Raw genomic sequence first — 13,841 nt, 5'->3', positions numbered from 1 at the left:
CATTTCAATTTAGAATTTAAGATCTATCAGACTATTAGTGGAGAAAAAAAAAGATTCTTATCCCATAATGAAAAAGGACGTGTTATTGTACGGCTTTTCTCGTCTACGATAGTTCACTCTTCTTGTTTTTCTTGTCATTGTTATTATTAGTATTAGACAAGAAATAAAGGAAATGTGGAAGAAAGCTAGCTAGCTAGGTATACAGAGAATCAAGTGGGGTAAGAAAAATCTAGATTAAATTCCCAATTGTAGAAAGAGATCAATCCAATGGGAATTAAGCATATGATCAGTTGGATTGGTTTTATCCAATTGGGATCTTTCTGTGGTCCAATGTAGTACAAATATTCGATCCACATTTCACTCAACTAAGCAGAAATGCAAAGGGAGAATAAGGATATAGAATTTTACAATCACTTACTGATGAGAGCAGTGGGTACTGTTAGTCTGTTAGTGGTTTAACCTAAATCCGAATTAAAGATTGATAATTGAATTTATAAGGCAGAAAAAAAAGCAAGTGAATTATCCTAACAGCATTAGGTAAAAGGGTAATTTGACTGAATGAATTGCTCATTATATCTCCTCAAATTATACCTAATCTCTTTAGATTTTTAGTGAAAAATGGTAGATATAATGTGAAATTAGTCGAGGTGTGTGTAAGTTGATCGACTTTTTTGTCACACATTTGAATCCAAGTCATGTTGATCCGAACTTTAAAAATGCTCCATTGTTTTATACTTACTGATGCAATATGCTCTTGGAATTTGATTACGAGTTTATGTCCTACTAAAGGGTCACAGAACTAAATTTTGGGCAACTCGCTACCCATATATGGCCCTAGTACATCTCCAAAGGTCGGAGTTTTACTTGTTGCTTGCAATAAAGTTTCATGTCTATCTATAAATAATATTCCATCAATTTTAGAAGGCAGCAGATGAAATTTACACAGTCAAAATATGCGTATTTATCTAGTTAAAAAGATATGAGCACATGATATGATTTGTCATTTTATATACGGTCAGGTTAGGAAATTAACTGTGTGGGGGAATGTGCCACATACACGTGAAGTGCTTTCGATGCTCGAATAAGAGGAAAATCGATTGATCGGACATTAATTAGCAGATAAAAATAGATATATACCTCCACCAAGAAAAAGGAAATTACTAAGAGATGCATATTACATACATATTAATTCTATATTCACGCACCTAATTACTTGAGAAAGCAAAGGGAATAAGGAAGAAATCGATGCAACAATTTGTTGTTTTTACTGGTAAACATGCATTGTTGCGGAAAAAAGATGTTGAGGTGGATGTGTGGGTTTACTAGGAGTAATTAGGAGTGCGGATATTTAGGATAAGGTTGGAGTGGCCTCCATGGTGAACACAATGAGGAAAACAAGGTTAAAATGGGTTGGCCATATGAAAAAAATATGTGCATATGTCCGAGCGAGAGCATTGAGGAGAGGTGATTAGATAGAACATGAACTCAAATAGGAAAATGTGGAAGATGCATATTAAAGTAGAAAGTTACTAGAAAGTGAAGTGTTGTTATGCTTTTCAAGGGTTTAGGCTTGTTCGTGTTTGTCTTTATACTAGTCATGTTGTTTATTATATTTCAATTATCACATTATTTTGTTGTTCTGCTTCTTTCTTGCTTCCCTTGTTAGTTGTTATGCTTTCTCCACCATTTTCTTCCTTTACTTTAATTTACTGCACTTAAACCGAGGGTCTTTTAGAAGCAACCTCTCTACCTCCACAAGGTAATGGTAAGGTCTGCACACATTCAACTCACCCCTCCCCAAAACCCTCTCGTGAAATTTCACTGGCTTCTTGTTGTAGTACTGGTAAACATGCATTACACAGCTAGAAAGACGAAGGAAGAACTTTTTAAAAAAAATGTTTCCCTCTCTCTGTGTTTTTGAGCGAGTGTACGATGCTAAGATTTACCGATCAGATTCATGAATAATAAGAAACAATGCCTCTTGAAAAAATTATGAATAGTAACTGTCTAGACAAATAATAAATGTAACAACATGATCATATGCCAAGGAAAGATGCAGTACAATGAGTACAAATAGAAAAGAAAGAGATAAAGAGAGGAAGTTAAGTCTTTACCTTTTTTGGGAGTTCTTTGTTTGGTAGCTTACAGGAATAATAAGCTAAGGAAATATACGAAGGGTGTTTTTAGCACGGAAATATTCTTCCGAAAACTAAATTTTTTCTCATTTATTTTCTAGTGTTTAATGGTAAAGCAAACAAATATTGTTCTTCCAATAGCATTTACATGTACTCCAAGAAACACCGAGGATGCAGGCTTAGGGTGGAGGGCCTGGTGGGTTTGGCGTGGAAAGGAGACAGCAAATTTGAAATGTCAATTATCACTGCCATAATCACCAACCATGTGGTTCCAAACTGGACTACCTACATCAATCCTCACAAAGTATTCTCCACTTCCTTTTCCATACCCGAAACCACAACAACAACAGCATCAATAACATAGCCAATGAAATCCCCCAGGCATACCCGAAACCACAGCCAACAAAAGTTGCCTCTGCCTGGTACACACCTTCAACGCCAGTGATTCTGTGAATGACTAGACACTCTGCTTACATACCTTTTCAAGCAAGCTTCAACAGATTTTTGGCGGAGACAGGCAGATAATCTCCTCTGATTGGCATTTCAATCCTTGTAAATTAATCACCACTTCTATGCTACCAAACCAGTCAGGTACAAGCCAGTTGAAACAAAATATAAATGGTTCAAGAAATGGCAACTGTATATATAGCAGAAAAGCACACATACTGCAAACGTTGCTTCCTAAAAAGTAAAATATAATAAAGTGTATCCCTGACTATCTATGTAGTGGTTATATGAACTCCAGCGGGATTATAAATAACAAATTGTTATGAATATCTGCATTAGAAATGTAGTTACAGCTTAGGAGTTGGGGCAAGCCTGGTGGACTTGCTTTTTGTCGGACTAACAAATTATAAACCAAGTATCTTTCATTTCTCTACCAGTCAGATGGCATCCTGGAAATTTCAATGCCCTTGAGTCAATGATTGCCAGGGCAAGGAGATAGAGCATCAAATGTCGTTCTGAATAAAACACCAGATGATGGGATCACGAAAAAAATAATCTTCCCTTCCACTTTGAGGTCCCAACCAGCCACAGCTAACCTCCTCATCTTTGTACTCATTTCTAATCTCATTTTCTCCTCTTTCCCTGGAGAAAGGAAAGAATGATGGTTATACACAAATATACAACATACCAATGTATTCCCACAAAGTGGGGTCTGGGGAGGGTAAAGTGTAAGCAGTCCATACCACTACCTCAGATGAAGTAGAGTGTGTAAGTACTTACTGGTTATACACAAATACGGAACCCATAAACAGTACTTTAACCGAAAGAAGAATAAATTAAAAGAAATACTTACTGAGCTGAAAATGATGGTTATACACAGATATGGAACTCACAAATATGGAACTCATAAACAGTATTGTAACCAGAGGAAGAATAAATTAAAAGAAATACGTACTGAGCTGACATAGTCATCCATTGACAATTGCTTCCGCTTCTTCAGAGCAGAAGGGCTTTCAGCAGCCTGTCTTGCCAAAGTGCGGTTTGATGGGGTCATGTTCTGTCGAAATAGAAAAATTAGCATCAATCCTATTTACCTCCAAGAAATGAGTCAAGAGGCTGCTATTTAACCTTCGCAAGCTTCTTTTCTTTGCGTGCCTGCCTCTCCCTCTCGTCAAATTCTTGATTTTCCCTTTCAATCAACCGAATAAGTGCATCGCATCTTCTGGCAAGTTCTTGAGTGGTACGAGACTTCACAAACCAATCAAAACGGAACAAGGGTGATGTGCGAAATGCAGCCTTCAGCTCATCCCAGTTTCCATAGCCAAGCTTGTGAACCATACATATCTATAAAAATAACCACAATAATCATTTTACCTGATGGTGGGTTAAATTCTAAAAGTCAACCTTTGAATTTCAGTCAACTCACCATGAAACGATCACACTCCTCGTTATACAGCTTTCCTTTGTTCTGACCATACTGGATTTTCAATTCCAACCATGGATTTTTGTATCGATCCAGCTTCTTACCAATTGCTTTCATAATCTCATCTCTTCGCGAAATTCTAGCCTCTCCTCTTTCAATGTTCTTAATAATCCTATCATAATCTGCAAGTTTTTAATCCATTAAACTAAACAAAAATCCTCCAAATGCTACATGCTCTACATGCATACAAATATTAACCCATAAATAATTATAATTATTTGTAAAAGCCTAGCTCTGCCTGTATACCAACTATCAAGAAATTTTTAGCCGGTTTTCTAATCCTAGTTCTACATCATCAATTAGCAGGGTATATTTGTAAAGCCTGCTCTATCTAAACTAAAGAAAATAAATATTAGAAACAAAACTTTTTAATACACTCCCATCGCAAGACCAACCTGTGGCCTGTACTCTTAATTGTCCCAAACAGTGTTCACTTTCTTAAAAGGAAAAGTAATTGTTTAATAAAATGATAGAACAAAAAATATTGCACAAGACCCACTTTATGCAATGCAAGCTCTCCTTTGCAATGGTGTTTGGATTGGATAGTTTTTCAAAAATCAAAACCAGACAAAAATTACTTGGTTTCAAAATCAATTTTTGGATTTCGGGAACCAAAGATAACAAAAGAACATGTTATGAAAGAACCTTTTCTTCCCCCATTGCATTGCTGATCAACAATATCACTTCAACCCTCCTAAAAATTTCATCCAGTTTTCCCACCCTTTCAATATGACCATAATACTTCTCTTCCATTCACATCATAAGCTATTGTTCAAGGTGTATAATAAGCCATCTACCTATTTGTTAGTTCTAGTTTTTATATTAGCACCAAGGGTGTGGTCTAGTGGTCAACAAAACAGAAGAACAATCATGAACCTCAGGTTCAAAACTCATCTGTCTAAGCCTTGATAGGCAGAGTTACACCTGTGTTGGTGGGAAGAAGCAGGAACCGATAGAATAGCCGAAGGTGTATGACCAGACACTGATTAGAAATGAAATTATTCGGGAGAAGGTGGGAGTGGTGTCGGTGGAGGATAAAATGCGGGAAGTGAGGTTGAGATGGTTTGGCCATGTGATGATGAGGGGCGCGGATGTCCCGGTTCGTAGATGTGAGAGGCTGACCTTGGATGGTTTCAAGCAAGGTAGAGGTAGACCTAAGAAATACTGGAGGAAAGTGATTAGACGTGACATGGAGCATTACAGTTGACTGAGGACATGACCCTGGATAGGAAGGTATGGAGGAAAAACATTAGGATAGAGGGTTAAGGTGGGTGGATGAGTCGTAGTCAGTAGGTAGGAGGGCTTGGGTGTCTTTTGTTTGGCAGTGTTGCATATTTTTGTGGATGGCGTATCTATGTTTTTTATCGTGTTCCATGCTTTTGATGGTTTTATATACTGGCCTTCGTCTTGAGCTGGGGGTCTATCGGAAACAGTCTCTCTACTTCGTTAAAGGTAGTGGTATGGTCAGCGTACACTCTACCCTCCCCAGACCCCACGATGTGGGAATCTACTGGGTTTGTTGTTGTTGTTGCTTTAGAAAACTGTTTGGAAATATCAAAATCATAAACTATTCAAACACCACCATTAGAAAACCAAAAAAGTAGTATGTCCTCTCACATGTTGCAAGTACTTGGAATCCTATTCATTATCCAATCATTATCCAATCTTAACAAATATGTCTTGTAAAATGTAGACATTCAATTTAAAAAGAAGGGTGTAGCCAATAGTTGTTCCTTTAATCACAAATTAACCCATCAACACTTACCATTTAGTTCTTTATATCTTTCTTTGAAAACTCGCGCATATCTTTCAACCTCCTCCTCTGTTTTCCCTTCCATTTCAGCAGCAATACTTTTTAAGTCATTGCGACCATACTTCTCACAAGCCCTGATAAAGGTATTGAAGTCTCTTCTACTCCACATCGAAAATCCCTAGATATCAAACTTGTCAACCTCCAACTATAATAGAGGTAAATATAACCCCAGGATGAGTTAGTGGATACACTTACCTCTTCCAACAGTAGCTCCTTTTCTTCCTGCTCTTCAGCCGTTAAAGGCTCTCCTGCATCTATACACATGAAACAATTTTGAGATATTCAGAAGAAGCAGACACCAGTTTTTCCCCATATAGAAATAGGAACTAAACTGAGTTGTTCTAAATGGTAAAAAAGACACCTTCAGGTTCGTCCACCTCTATAGAGTCTTTAACCTGATTCTTCTGATGTGTTTGCTGGAATAAGTAACAACTTTATAAGCCAACCAAAAAAGCACATGAAAGGGTAGCAGTGGGAAAAATTGAGAAATCCAAAGCTTAACCAACCATAAGAAAGCGCACTTCCTTCTCATACAACTCACTCAGTCTCTGAGTGTTGAAGAACTGAAAGTCGTGCCTACAAATGGTAAGGATAACCAGAACTGTGGTCAGAGAAAAAAGTACCAAGGTTGCAAGGGACATATGGTCACAGAATCTTCATTTTGAAATACTAATATAAATGGCCCAATAGAATCAGGAAAAAACAAAAAAGCACAAAATAGAAAAATGTGCAAACATGGACTTACAGCTGCGGCATCCGAGGAATCCGAGGCTCTTTAGGTCTTGCAGGGCCACTTTGACGCATGGTTTGCTTGAAGTATTCAGACTCGGAATAACTAACAGCAAAGGACAGTCAGGTTTTAACTGATGATAAACAAAATTCAGTACAGAAAGGGTCAAACTCAGTAACATAAAAAGCATACTTGCGTTTCCTTTCTCTTTTTGGAGGTTCTACCCAATTGTCGCTGACAATTTTCTTGAAATCCACCTTGTTTTCTTTCTTTATTGACACAATGCAAAGGCAGAAGGGCAAGTTAAACACACAGAAAAAGTAGCTACCGAGCAAGGAGTCACCAGAAAACTGAAGTAGTAAGCAATATTACCTTCTCATCATCAAAGTCATACAATTCAGCAGCTGAATAAAATCGGGAATCTATAGTTAAAGCAGCACATAAGTTACAAGAGTAAAACAGAAATGATCAGGAAGTAAAGTGCATACTGTCGTCCATCTTAAACTTGATAGCATCTTCTGTAAATTTCTTCATCTTGGCATCAAGTTCAGCTGTTGCCTCTTCTCCTTTAGCAATTATTCTATCTATATCCTCATCAGTAATGGTACTATCTTTAGCACTGAAAACCATTTCAGCACCAAACCGTACCATTTGCAGCAGTTCATCCTTGTTAACAGCTATATTATGCATCACATGATACTCGCAGTCAGTGATTTCATATGCATCTCGAAAGTTATGAAGAGAAGGAATTTGAATGCAAAAATAACCTCACCTTTTTGCTCAGCTAGCCGCCCCTGCTGGATAACCAATGCATCAAGTGCAAGCTTTTTGTAAGCCCTTTCTATCACCTTTTCCTCAATGGTATACTGCATGAATAATTGAAAAGCATGTCTCACCACACCACCAGAAGATCCCAAAGCAGCTTCTTTTCAGTTGATTAACACATAAGGAAAAGAAATCAAACCTCAGTGCAGAAGCGGAATACTTGGACTTCCTTCTTCTGACCAATCCGGTGCGCCCGGTCCTGAGCCTGCAAATCAACCTGTGGATTCCTGCAATTTCATTAATGCAAAGACGGCATTCAGATACCATCCTATTTGACGGATTGAAAAATCTACGATGTAAAAGATCCTCACCAGTCACTGTCATAAAGAATAACAATATCTGCTGTAGCAAGATTGATACCAAGACCACCAGCTCTCGTTGACAATAAGAAGGCAAATTTCTCGCTCCCTGGTTTGTTAAATACCTCAATAGAAGCATCACGATCCTCACCACCAGTATTTCCATCAATCCGACAATATTGGTGACCTCGGAACAACAAGTAGTCTTCAAGGATGTCCAATAGCCTTGTCATCTGAAAAAGAAAATCAGAAGAAATGGTTAAGCCCAAAAACTGAAGATCCAGAAAGCTGTTGAAACTTCGGCTCGGCACAATAAATAAAGATGATTAGAGGGTGAGACCTGTGAAAATATTAAAACCCTTGAGCCACGTTCCTTCAATTTAGGAAGCAACTTGTCTAGAAGAACCATTTTTCCTGCATCAAGTTACATGAATTAGAAGGTATGTAAGGCTGCTGCTGAAAATTAGACACATCAACAACACAGATGCATTCAAAGACGACAAAATATTACCGGCATTTTCTACGAGATGCTCTCCTGTTGTATATGGAGGTCCTGGCTCAGCACCCTGGAAAAGATATGGATGATTGCAGCATTTTCGTAGCTGCATTGCTATATTGAGAAGACGCTTGCGCTCCCCGCCAGAATTGACAACCTCAAGATCTTTCTGCAGCAGAGCCTTATAGTACTGCTTCTGCATCTGGGACATACCAACCTTAAGAATTGTTTCTTTTTTGGGAGGCAGACCTTTCTCCACATCAGACTTCAGCCTCCTAAGAAGGAATGGACGTAGAACCTGCCCAAGCAGCCAATGTTGAAAATTCAGTTTAGGTCTACAAGGCTTCTCCCTCAAAGTCCAAAGCCAGCAAGATCATAGACTAACTACTATTCTCTGTTCATAGCTTCAACCGTGACCTTGTCCCATAATTCTTCCTCCGTTTTTTGGTATCAATTTTAAAAACTAAAACTAAAAAGCAACACACCTTATGAAGCTGCTGGACCACCTCCTGCTGGTCACTCTCACCAGAAATCTGGAACCACTCATCAAAAGTTTCAGCTGAGCTAAAGATCTCAGGCAGCAGAAAGTTCAGTAGTGCCCAGAGTTCATGAAGATTATTCTGTGTAATTTCATAGAATTCAAACATCAACTCGGCATAAAGTGCAGATATAGAAATGCAAACCAAGGACTATCAAGATAAAAAGCTCATTGACATTGCACCAAAGAAGGAAAAAAATTGGATCAGAAAGTAATTCATTAAAATACGGAAACAGCTTGACTAGCACAAAATTAGAAAGGATATATTAATTAGGTTATTTATCAACATTAGTTGGAAAATAGTTTAAATATTCTTTGGTAGGAGCAGTGTTTGAAATCTGAAAGGTTGGAGTAGCATTATATCATATTGGTTTGGAAATTTTAGATAAGTAATTTGTATTTAGTAAAATTGGAGTGAATGATGCAAAATAACAAGTCAATCCAAAATTACAGCATACATACAAGGAAATATAATAAAATAAGTATCACCTGAAGCGGTGTCCCCGTGATAAGTAATCTATAATTAGTATTGTAGAGCCTCATTGTTTTTGAAAGAAGAGAATTTTCATTCTTAATCCTATGTGCCTCATCAATTATGATGTAACGCCAACTAAAGCGTCGTAAAGCAGACTTCTCTTTGATAACCATCTCAAAGCTTGTGACACAAACATCAAACTTCCCTGCAACAAGCAACTCCTCACGTATGTATTTCTGTAGATAAAAAACAACAAAATGGTCTTGAATAAGCAATAGAATGTGCAAAAAAGGAAAGCAAAAGAGCCTACATAAGTTGTTGCTTACCCTTTCATCAGGATTTCCAAGGAACTTAACAGCACGTAAAATAGGACAGAAACGTTTGACTTCGTTCATCCAATTGCCAAGCGTGGACTTTGGAGCAACAACCATGTGAGGACCAGTTATTCCTCTAAATTCATGTAGGTAGCCAAGCAAGGAGATGGTTTGCAACGTCTTACCAAGACCCTACATAATAATAAGAGGATTAAATGATGATGCTTCACCTGAAAGTCATAATTGGAAAATGTAGCTAGAATGGTCTCAATACAGTTGCATATGACCATACTAACCATTTCATCAGCAAGTATTCCATTTATTCCATTCTCATACAGTCGAATCAGCCAGTTCAAACCAGCAAGTTGATAATCCCTCATCTTCCCCTGAATGCCTGACAAAATATTTATAATGTGATATCTGGATGTTTAAAGAAGAATGAAATGAAGGCATACAGAGAAAATTTGTCTCAGATAGAAGCCTTTATCCCAAACTTTAACTGTTCACTATGACATTGTATTCCAAAACATGCTTAAATTCAAAGCTTTGAGCTGGGCTACCATGCTTCATACAAAATAAGTATTGGAGAATTGAACAAGTGCAACCTCACTAAGATGGGTTTTCTTTAAAATTCACAGTTCTCCATAATGATGCTCAACAACCCTAAGGCGATTTAGAGGTATTGACCAATTGCCACCCCTCTAAGCCCCGCTTATTTCTTTAGCCACCTTATATAAAATAAAATGCTGACCAAAATAACCTGAATGCTTCCTAGGTGGCACTTGTAATGATAACTACAGATTCTGTGCAGCCATACATCACTTACTCACACGTTTAACTAAACACTATCACTTGTAACAACAACTTGACTAAAAAGCCTTGCATGGAGCTACTCAAACTATACAGCTCACAGGATTATCGAGTAAGTAACTTTTTTTAAGTAGGACCTATGCTCGTTGATCTGATCTAAGCCCTCTCAACAAGGACCTGCCAGTTTAGTAACAACTTCATAATACACAGTTTAGTAAGAACATCATACTACAAAAAAAAAAATTGTCGTGTCTACAAATACACTTGCATCAAAATACATCTTACAGGAGGGTTGTGCCACTAGCCGCGTATTCCCAGAAAGCTCATCTTCATCTTTGAGATACTCTTCATCTTCTTCTTCTTCAGTTACCTTTGATGCATGACGACCCCTGGAGAAAGAAAAAGCCATCATATTGGCCCATAAAATATCCACATACAGAAATACCTCTGGTAAGTTGCGAAAATTCTACTTTATATGATGCAACATAAAGCATACTGTATGAAGCACATCCCCCCAAATTATCATCTGAAAAACATGGTACCATCCAAATTTGACACCAAGTTGTAAATGACTGTTATTTCAGGGTTTCAGTGTATAACTTTATCTCTCTATGATTAAGGAAAGTTTTTAATTCGATATTCACATTACGGGAACGGCAGAACGTATAAAAAAAAGGAATCACACCCATTTTTTAGATAACAGGTCAATGAAGCCCGCCAGTGTGTCAGCATCGTTTATATCGAGAAAAGGAAGCAACTTAACAAACCAGCAAACAAAATGAAAGTCCTTACCAAATTAAATAAATAGCAATGTGTATGTATGTTGTGTTGATTTCATATTGCAAAAACACTTCAACATAAACAACCACTAATAGGCAGGAAAGATGTCATTCTATTGTAAGGAAGAATTAAATAAATAAACCAAAAAGACTATACCTTTTTCTTCTTGCTTGAACCTCAGTTCCATATCACTCATTTCATGCACCTTAACATAAACTATCGAGTAACAAAGAAATTCTAGCTGATTAAGCCAAAATGCATTGCTAAAAGTATTTAAGTTCTATAAGTCTCTGGAATTACAACATCTGCCTGCAAATTCAGAAAAACTAACAAATAAATGCTCAATGAAGTTAGTCATACCTTCCTTTTGTCTTCTTTTGAGCGGTGGACTGCTCACCTTTGGCAAAATGTGAGAATAACTCAGTTTGCTGCAAGAGATACTTCAATCGCCCTTGTCCCTTGTTATTCTGCCACAGTATATCAGCATTGAGTACACCCTTTATGAATAAATAAAACGGAAGAAAAGGCCCACAACAAGTATTCTCAATGAGATACCATGTCAGCCTCAATGGCAGCATTCTGTGAATCCAACATTTCTTGTATTTTCTGCTTCTTAATCCTCTGCATCTCCTTCAACCTGGCTTTTTCGCGCTTTGAGATTTCATTGACTGCAGCCTCTTCCTACAGGTAGTATGGCAGAACTAGTGAGTTACAAAATAAATGTCTTAAAAACTTGTCAAAACATAAAAGCTGATAAAACTTAAACATACACTATGGTTCGCTAAGTAATTCAATATGGGAATTGATCAGTACTTCACTATAATATGCCAGAAAAAAATATATGAATTAAAACAAGGGGAAGAGCTCCCGATCCAATGGTAAAATTCATATTAACTTCAGTTCTTCTGACTTCAAAAGCTCCTCCCAGAACGTGCACGCATGCTTGAAGACGCAATTTCAGTCTAAAGACTAAAACCCCTAGCAAGGCCAACTTGGCCATGCATTAGCAAAAATTCCATGGCAGAGCTAGGATTTTCACTAAGGGGGTCAAAATATGAAGAAGTAAACACACAAAGAAGCCAAAGGGGTTCAACATCTACCATATATACAAAAGAAAATAATTTTTAACCATGTATAACCAGTACTATGAACCCCTCGGCCCTACCAGGCTTCGCAATGAGAAAAATGAGACATGTTCTTATGCATTATTTCAGCAGAACCACGAACACCATAGTAAAGTGACCCTAATATCAGAATCACTATAACAACTCTAGCAAACACGTGTGATTTTCCCCATTACTGTGTCAGAGAACCAATTACTGATCAAAATCTTGGGAAACCTGGTATGGAACGACAATTTGCTAGAATTTATTTTTTTAAAATAACAATGCTGTCCATGCAGAGACTAATTCATCATCAGGTCCTATCAAACTCCACCCACCAAAGTTTAAACAGATCACAAATGGAAAGAATTCACCTAGTCTGCCATTGCCGGGATTCGAATATTGATGTCTAAAGTTGTCACTCCAGCATGGGCGGAGACACCTTAGACAAACGGAGGTCCTTTCACACCCTTCACCCAAAAATTATATAGTGTATAGCGGTTAAATGTTACTAGCTATTATGAGCACATATTTAATTTTACACACCCTTACCCTTTGCCAAATTCCTGGCTCCACCCCTGCAGTACAACTATTAAAACATGGGCACTGAGTAATATAGCAATTAAAATACCTCGTTATCCTCGTCATCGTCTTGTTCCAGTGCATCGGCAGCAACGTCGTCGTCATCGTCGGAATCCTCAGCGGTCCTAGCGACGGCCTCAAGCTCCTCTTCGTCTTCCTCGTCATTAACCTGATCCTGTACTTGCTCCTCCTCAGAACTATCCGATGGAGACTCTGACGACGACGACGATCTGTTTCTCGACTGTTTACCCATGGCCCCGAATGCTAGGGTTTCTCAGCAGTAAATGGAACTCGCCGACTAAGTAGGTTTGGAATAAATACTTTTAGCTTTGATAGAAGAACCAAAATATGATGTATAATGTGGCGATGAAATGAGAGTTCCCGCCACTTGTGGGGCGATCACTCTGCAATTTCGCGCCTTTTGGTATTCGATGGAGGCTGATAGGTTTACCGAGATCTCCACAAATGCGATGCTTCCAGGCCCCGGTTTATATCTAGTCTAGCGTTACAGAGAATGGAAAATTTGAGCAATAGATTTTGGTTGATTTTAGAATTTTGTCTAACTGTTGAGCAATTTTAAAAACCAAATATCAAAATTTCAAATTTACTTTAAAAAAAATAAACAAATGAAATATAGTTGTTGATTCCTTTAAAAAAAGAAATTAAATTTACCTCACAAATTTATATTTTTATATAAAAAAATTATCTATTTATAATCCTAACTAATACTTATCTGTTCTTTTTAGGTTGTGACATGAAAATATATGTTTGTTATTTCAATCAACTATACTTTTGATGCAATGAACGTACTCATCAAGCTACAAAACCACTCTCTTTCACTTAATTTGTACTGAAACTTTGTTTGAGTGAAATTTTTTTCTGCTTAAACTCAAATGCAGTTGCAATTCTTTGACCTGAACTCCTAGAGTATATTTCTCTCCTTCGAACCCTCTACCTCTACTTCTATTGTGCTCATAGGGAAAAGCGAAGAAAGAATTGAGATACTTGCTT

At 37.6% G+C, this 13,841-nt stretch overlaps 1 protein-coding gene across 1 annotated transcript; it reads right to left on the bottom strand.

Annotated features, from left to right (window-relative positions):
- Positions 1 to 2,750: 2,750 nt before the first annotated feature.
- Positions 2,751 to 13,431, bottom strand: LOC107874123 (ISWI chromatin-remodeling complex ATPase CHR11). Its single transcript, XM_047414941.1, has 25 exons — positions 12,880 to 13,431; positions 11,701 to 11,826; positions 11,506 to 11,612; positions 10,651 to 10,754; positions 9,852 to 9,949; positions 9,568 to 9,747; positions 9,256 to 9,477; positions 8,714 to 8,848; positions 8,244 to 8,526; positions 8,073 to 8,146; positions 7,745 to 7,965; positions 7,573 to 7,660; positions 7,381 to 7,474; positions 7,097 to 7,285; positions 6,981 to 7,012; positions 6,801 to 6,877; positions 6,624 to 6,713; positions 6,385 to 6,454; positions 6,240 to 6,294; positions 6,074 to 6,132; positions 5,831 to 5,996; positions 4,009 to 4,187; positions 3,711 to 3,926; positions 3,538 to 3,639; positions 2,751 to 3,224 (listed from the first exon to the last, which is right to left on the bottom strand). The coding sequence occupies exons 1-25, from the start codon at positions 13,081 to 13,083 to the stop codon at positions 3,207 to 3,209; spliced, it is 3,189 nt and encodes a 1,062-aa protein (XP_047270897.1). The 5' UTR covers positions 13,084 to 13,431; the 3' UTR covers positions 2,751 to 3,206.
- Between the last annotated feature and the right edge of the window lie 410 nt (positions 13,432 to 13,841).

This window comes from Capsicum annuum, chromosome 6 (genome assembly GCF_002878395.1).
Source record: "Capsicum annuum cultivar UCD-10X-F1 chromosome 6, UCD10Xv1.1, whole genome shotgun sequence".
NCBI lineage: Eukaryota > Viridiplantae > Streptophyta > Magnoliopsida > Solanales > Solanaceae > Capsicum > Capsicum annuum.
This window is presented reverse-complemented; position numbering and strand designations above follow the sequence as displayed.

Excerpts from the sequence above, each read along its gene's own strand:
- LOC107874123 (XM_047414941.1), bottom strand. The coding sequence starts at position 13,083 with ATGGGTAAACAGTCGAGAAACAGATCGTCGTCGTCGTCAGAGTCTCCA. Across the intron at positions 8,527-8,713 it reads TGGTCCAGCAGCTTCATAAG|GTTCTACGTCCATTCCTTCT; the intron begins GTGTGTTGCTTT and ends CTGCTTGGGCAG. Across the intron at positions 5,997-6,073 it reads AGGAGCTACTGTTGGAAGAG|GGATTTTCGATGTGGAGTAG; the intron begins GTAAGTGTATCC and ends TTTGATATCTAG.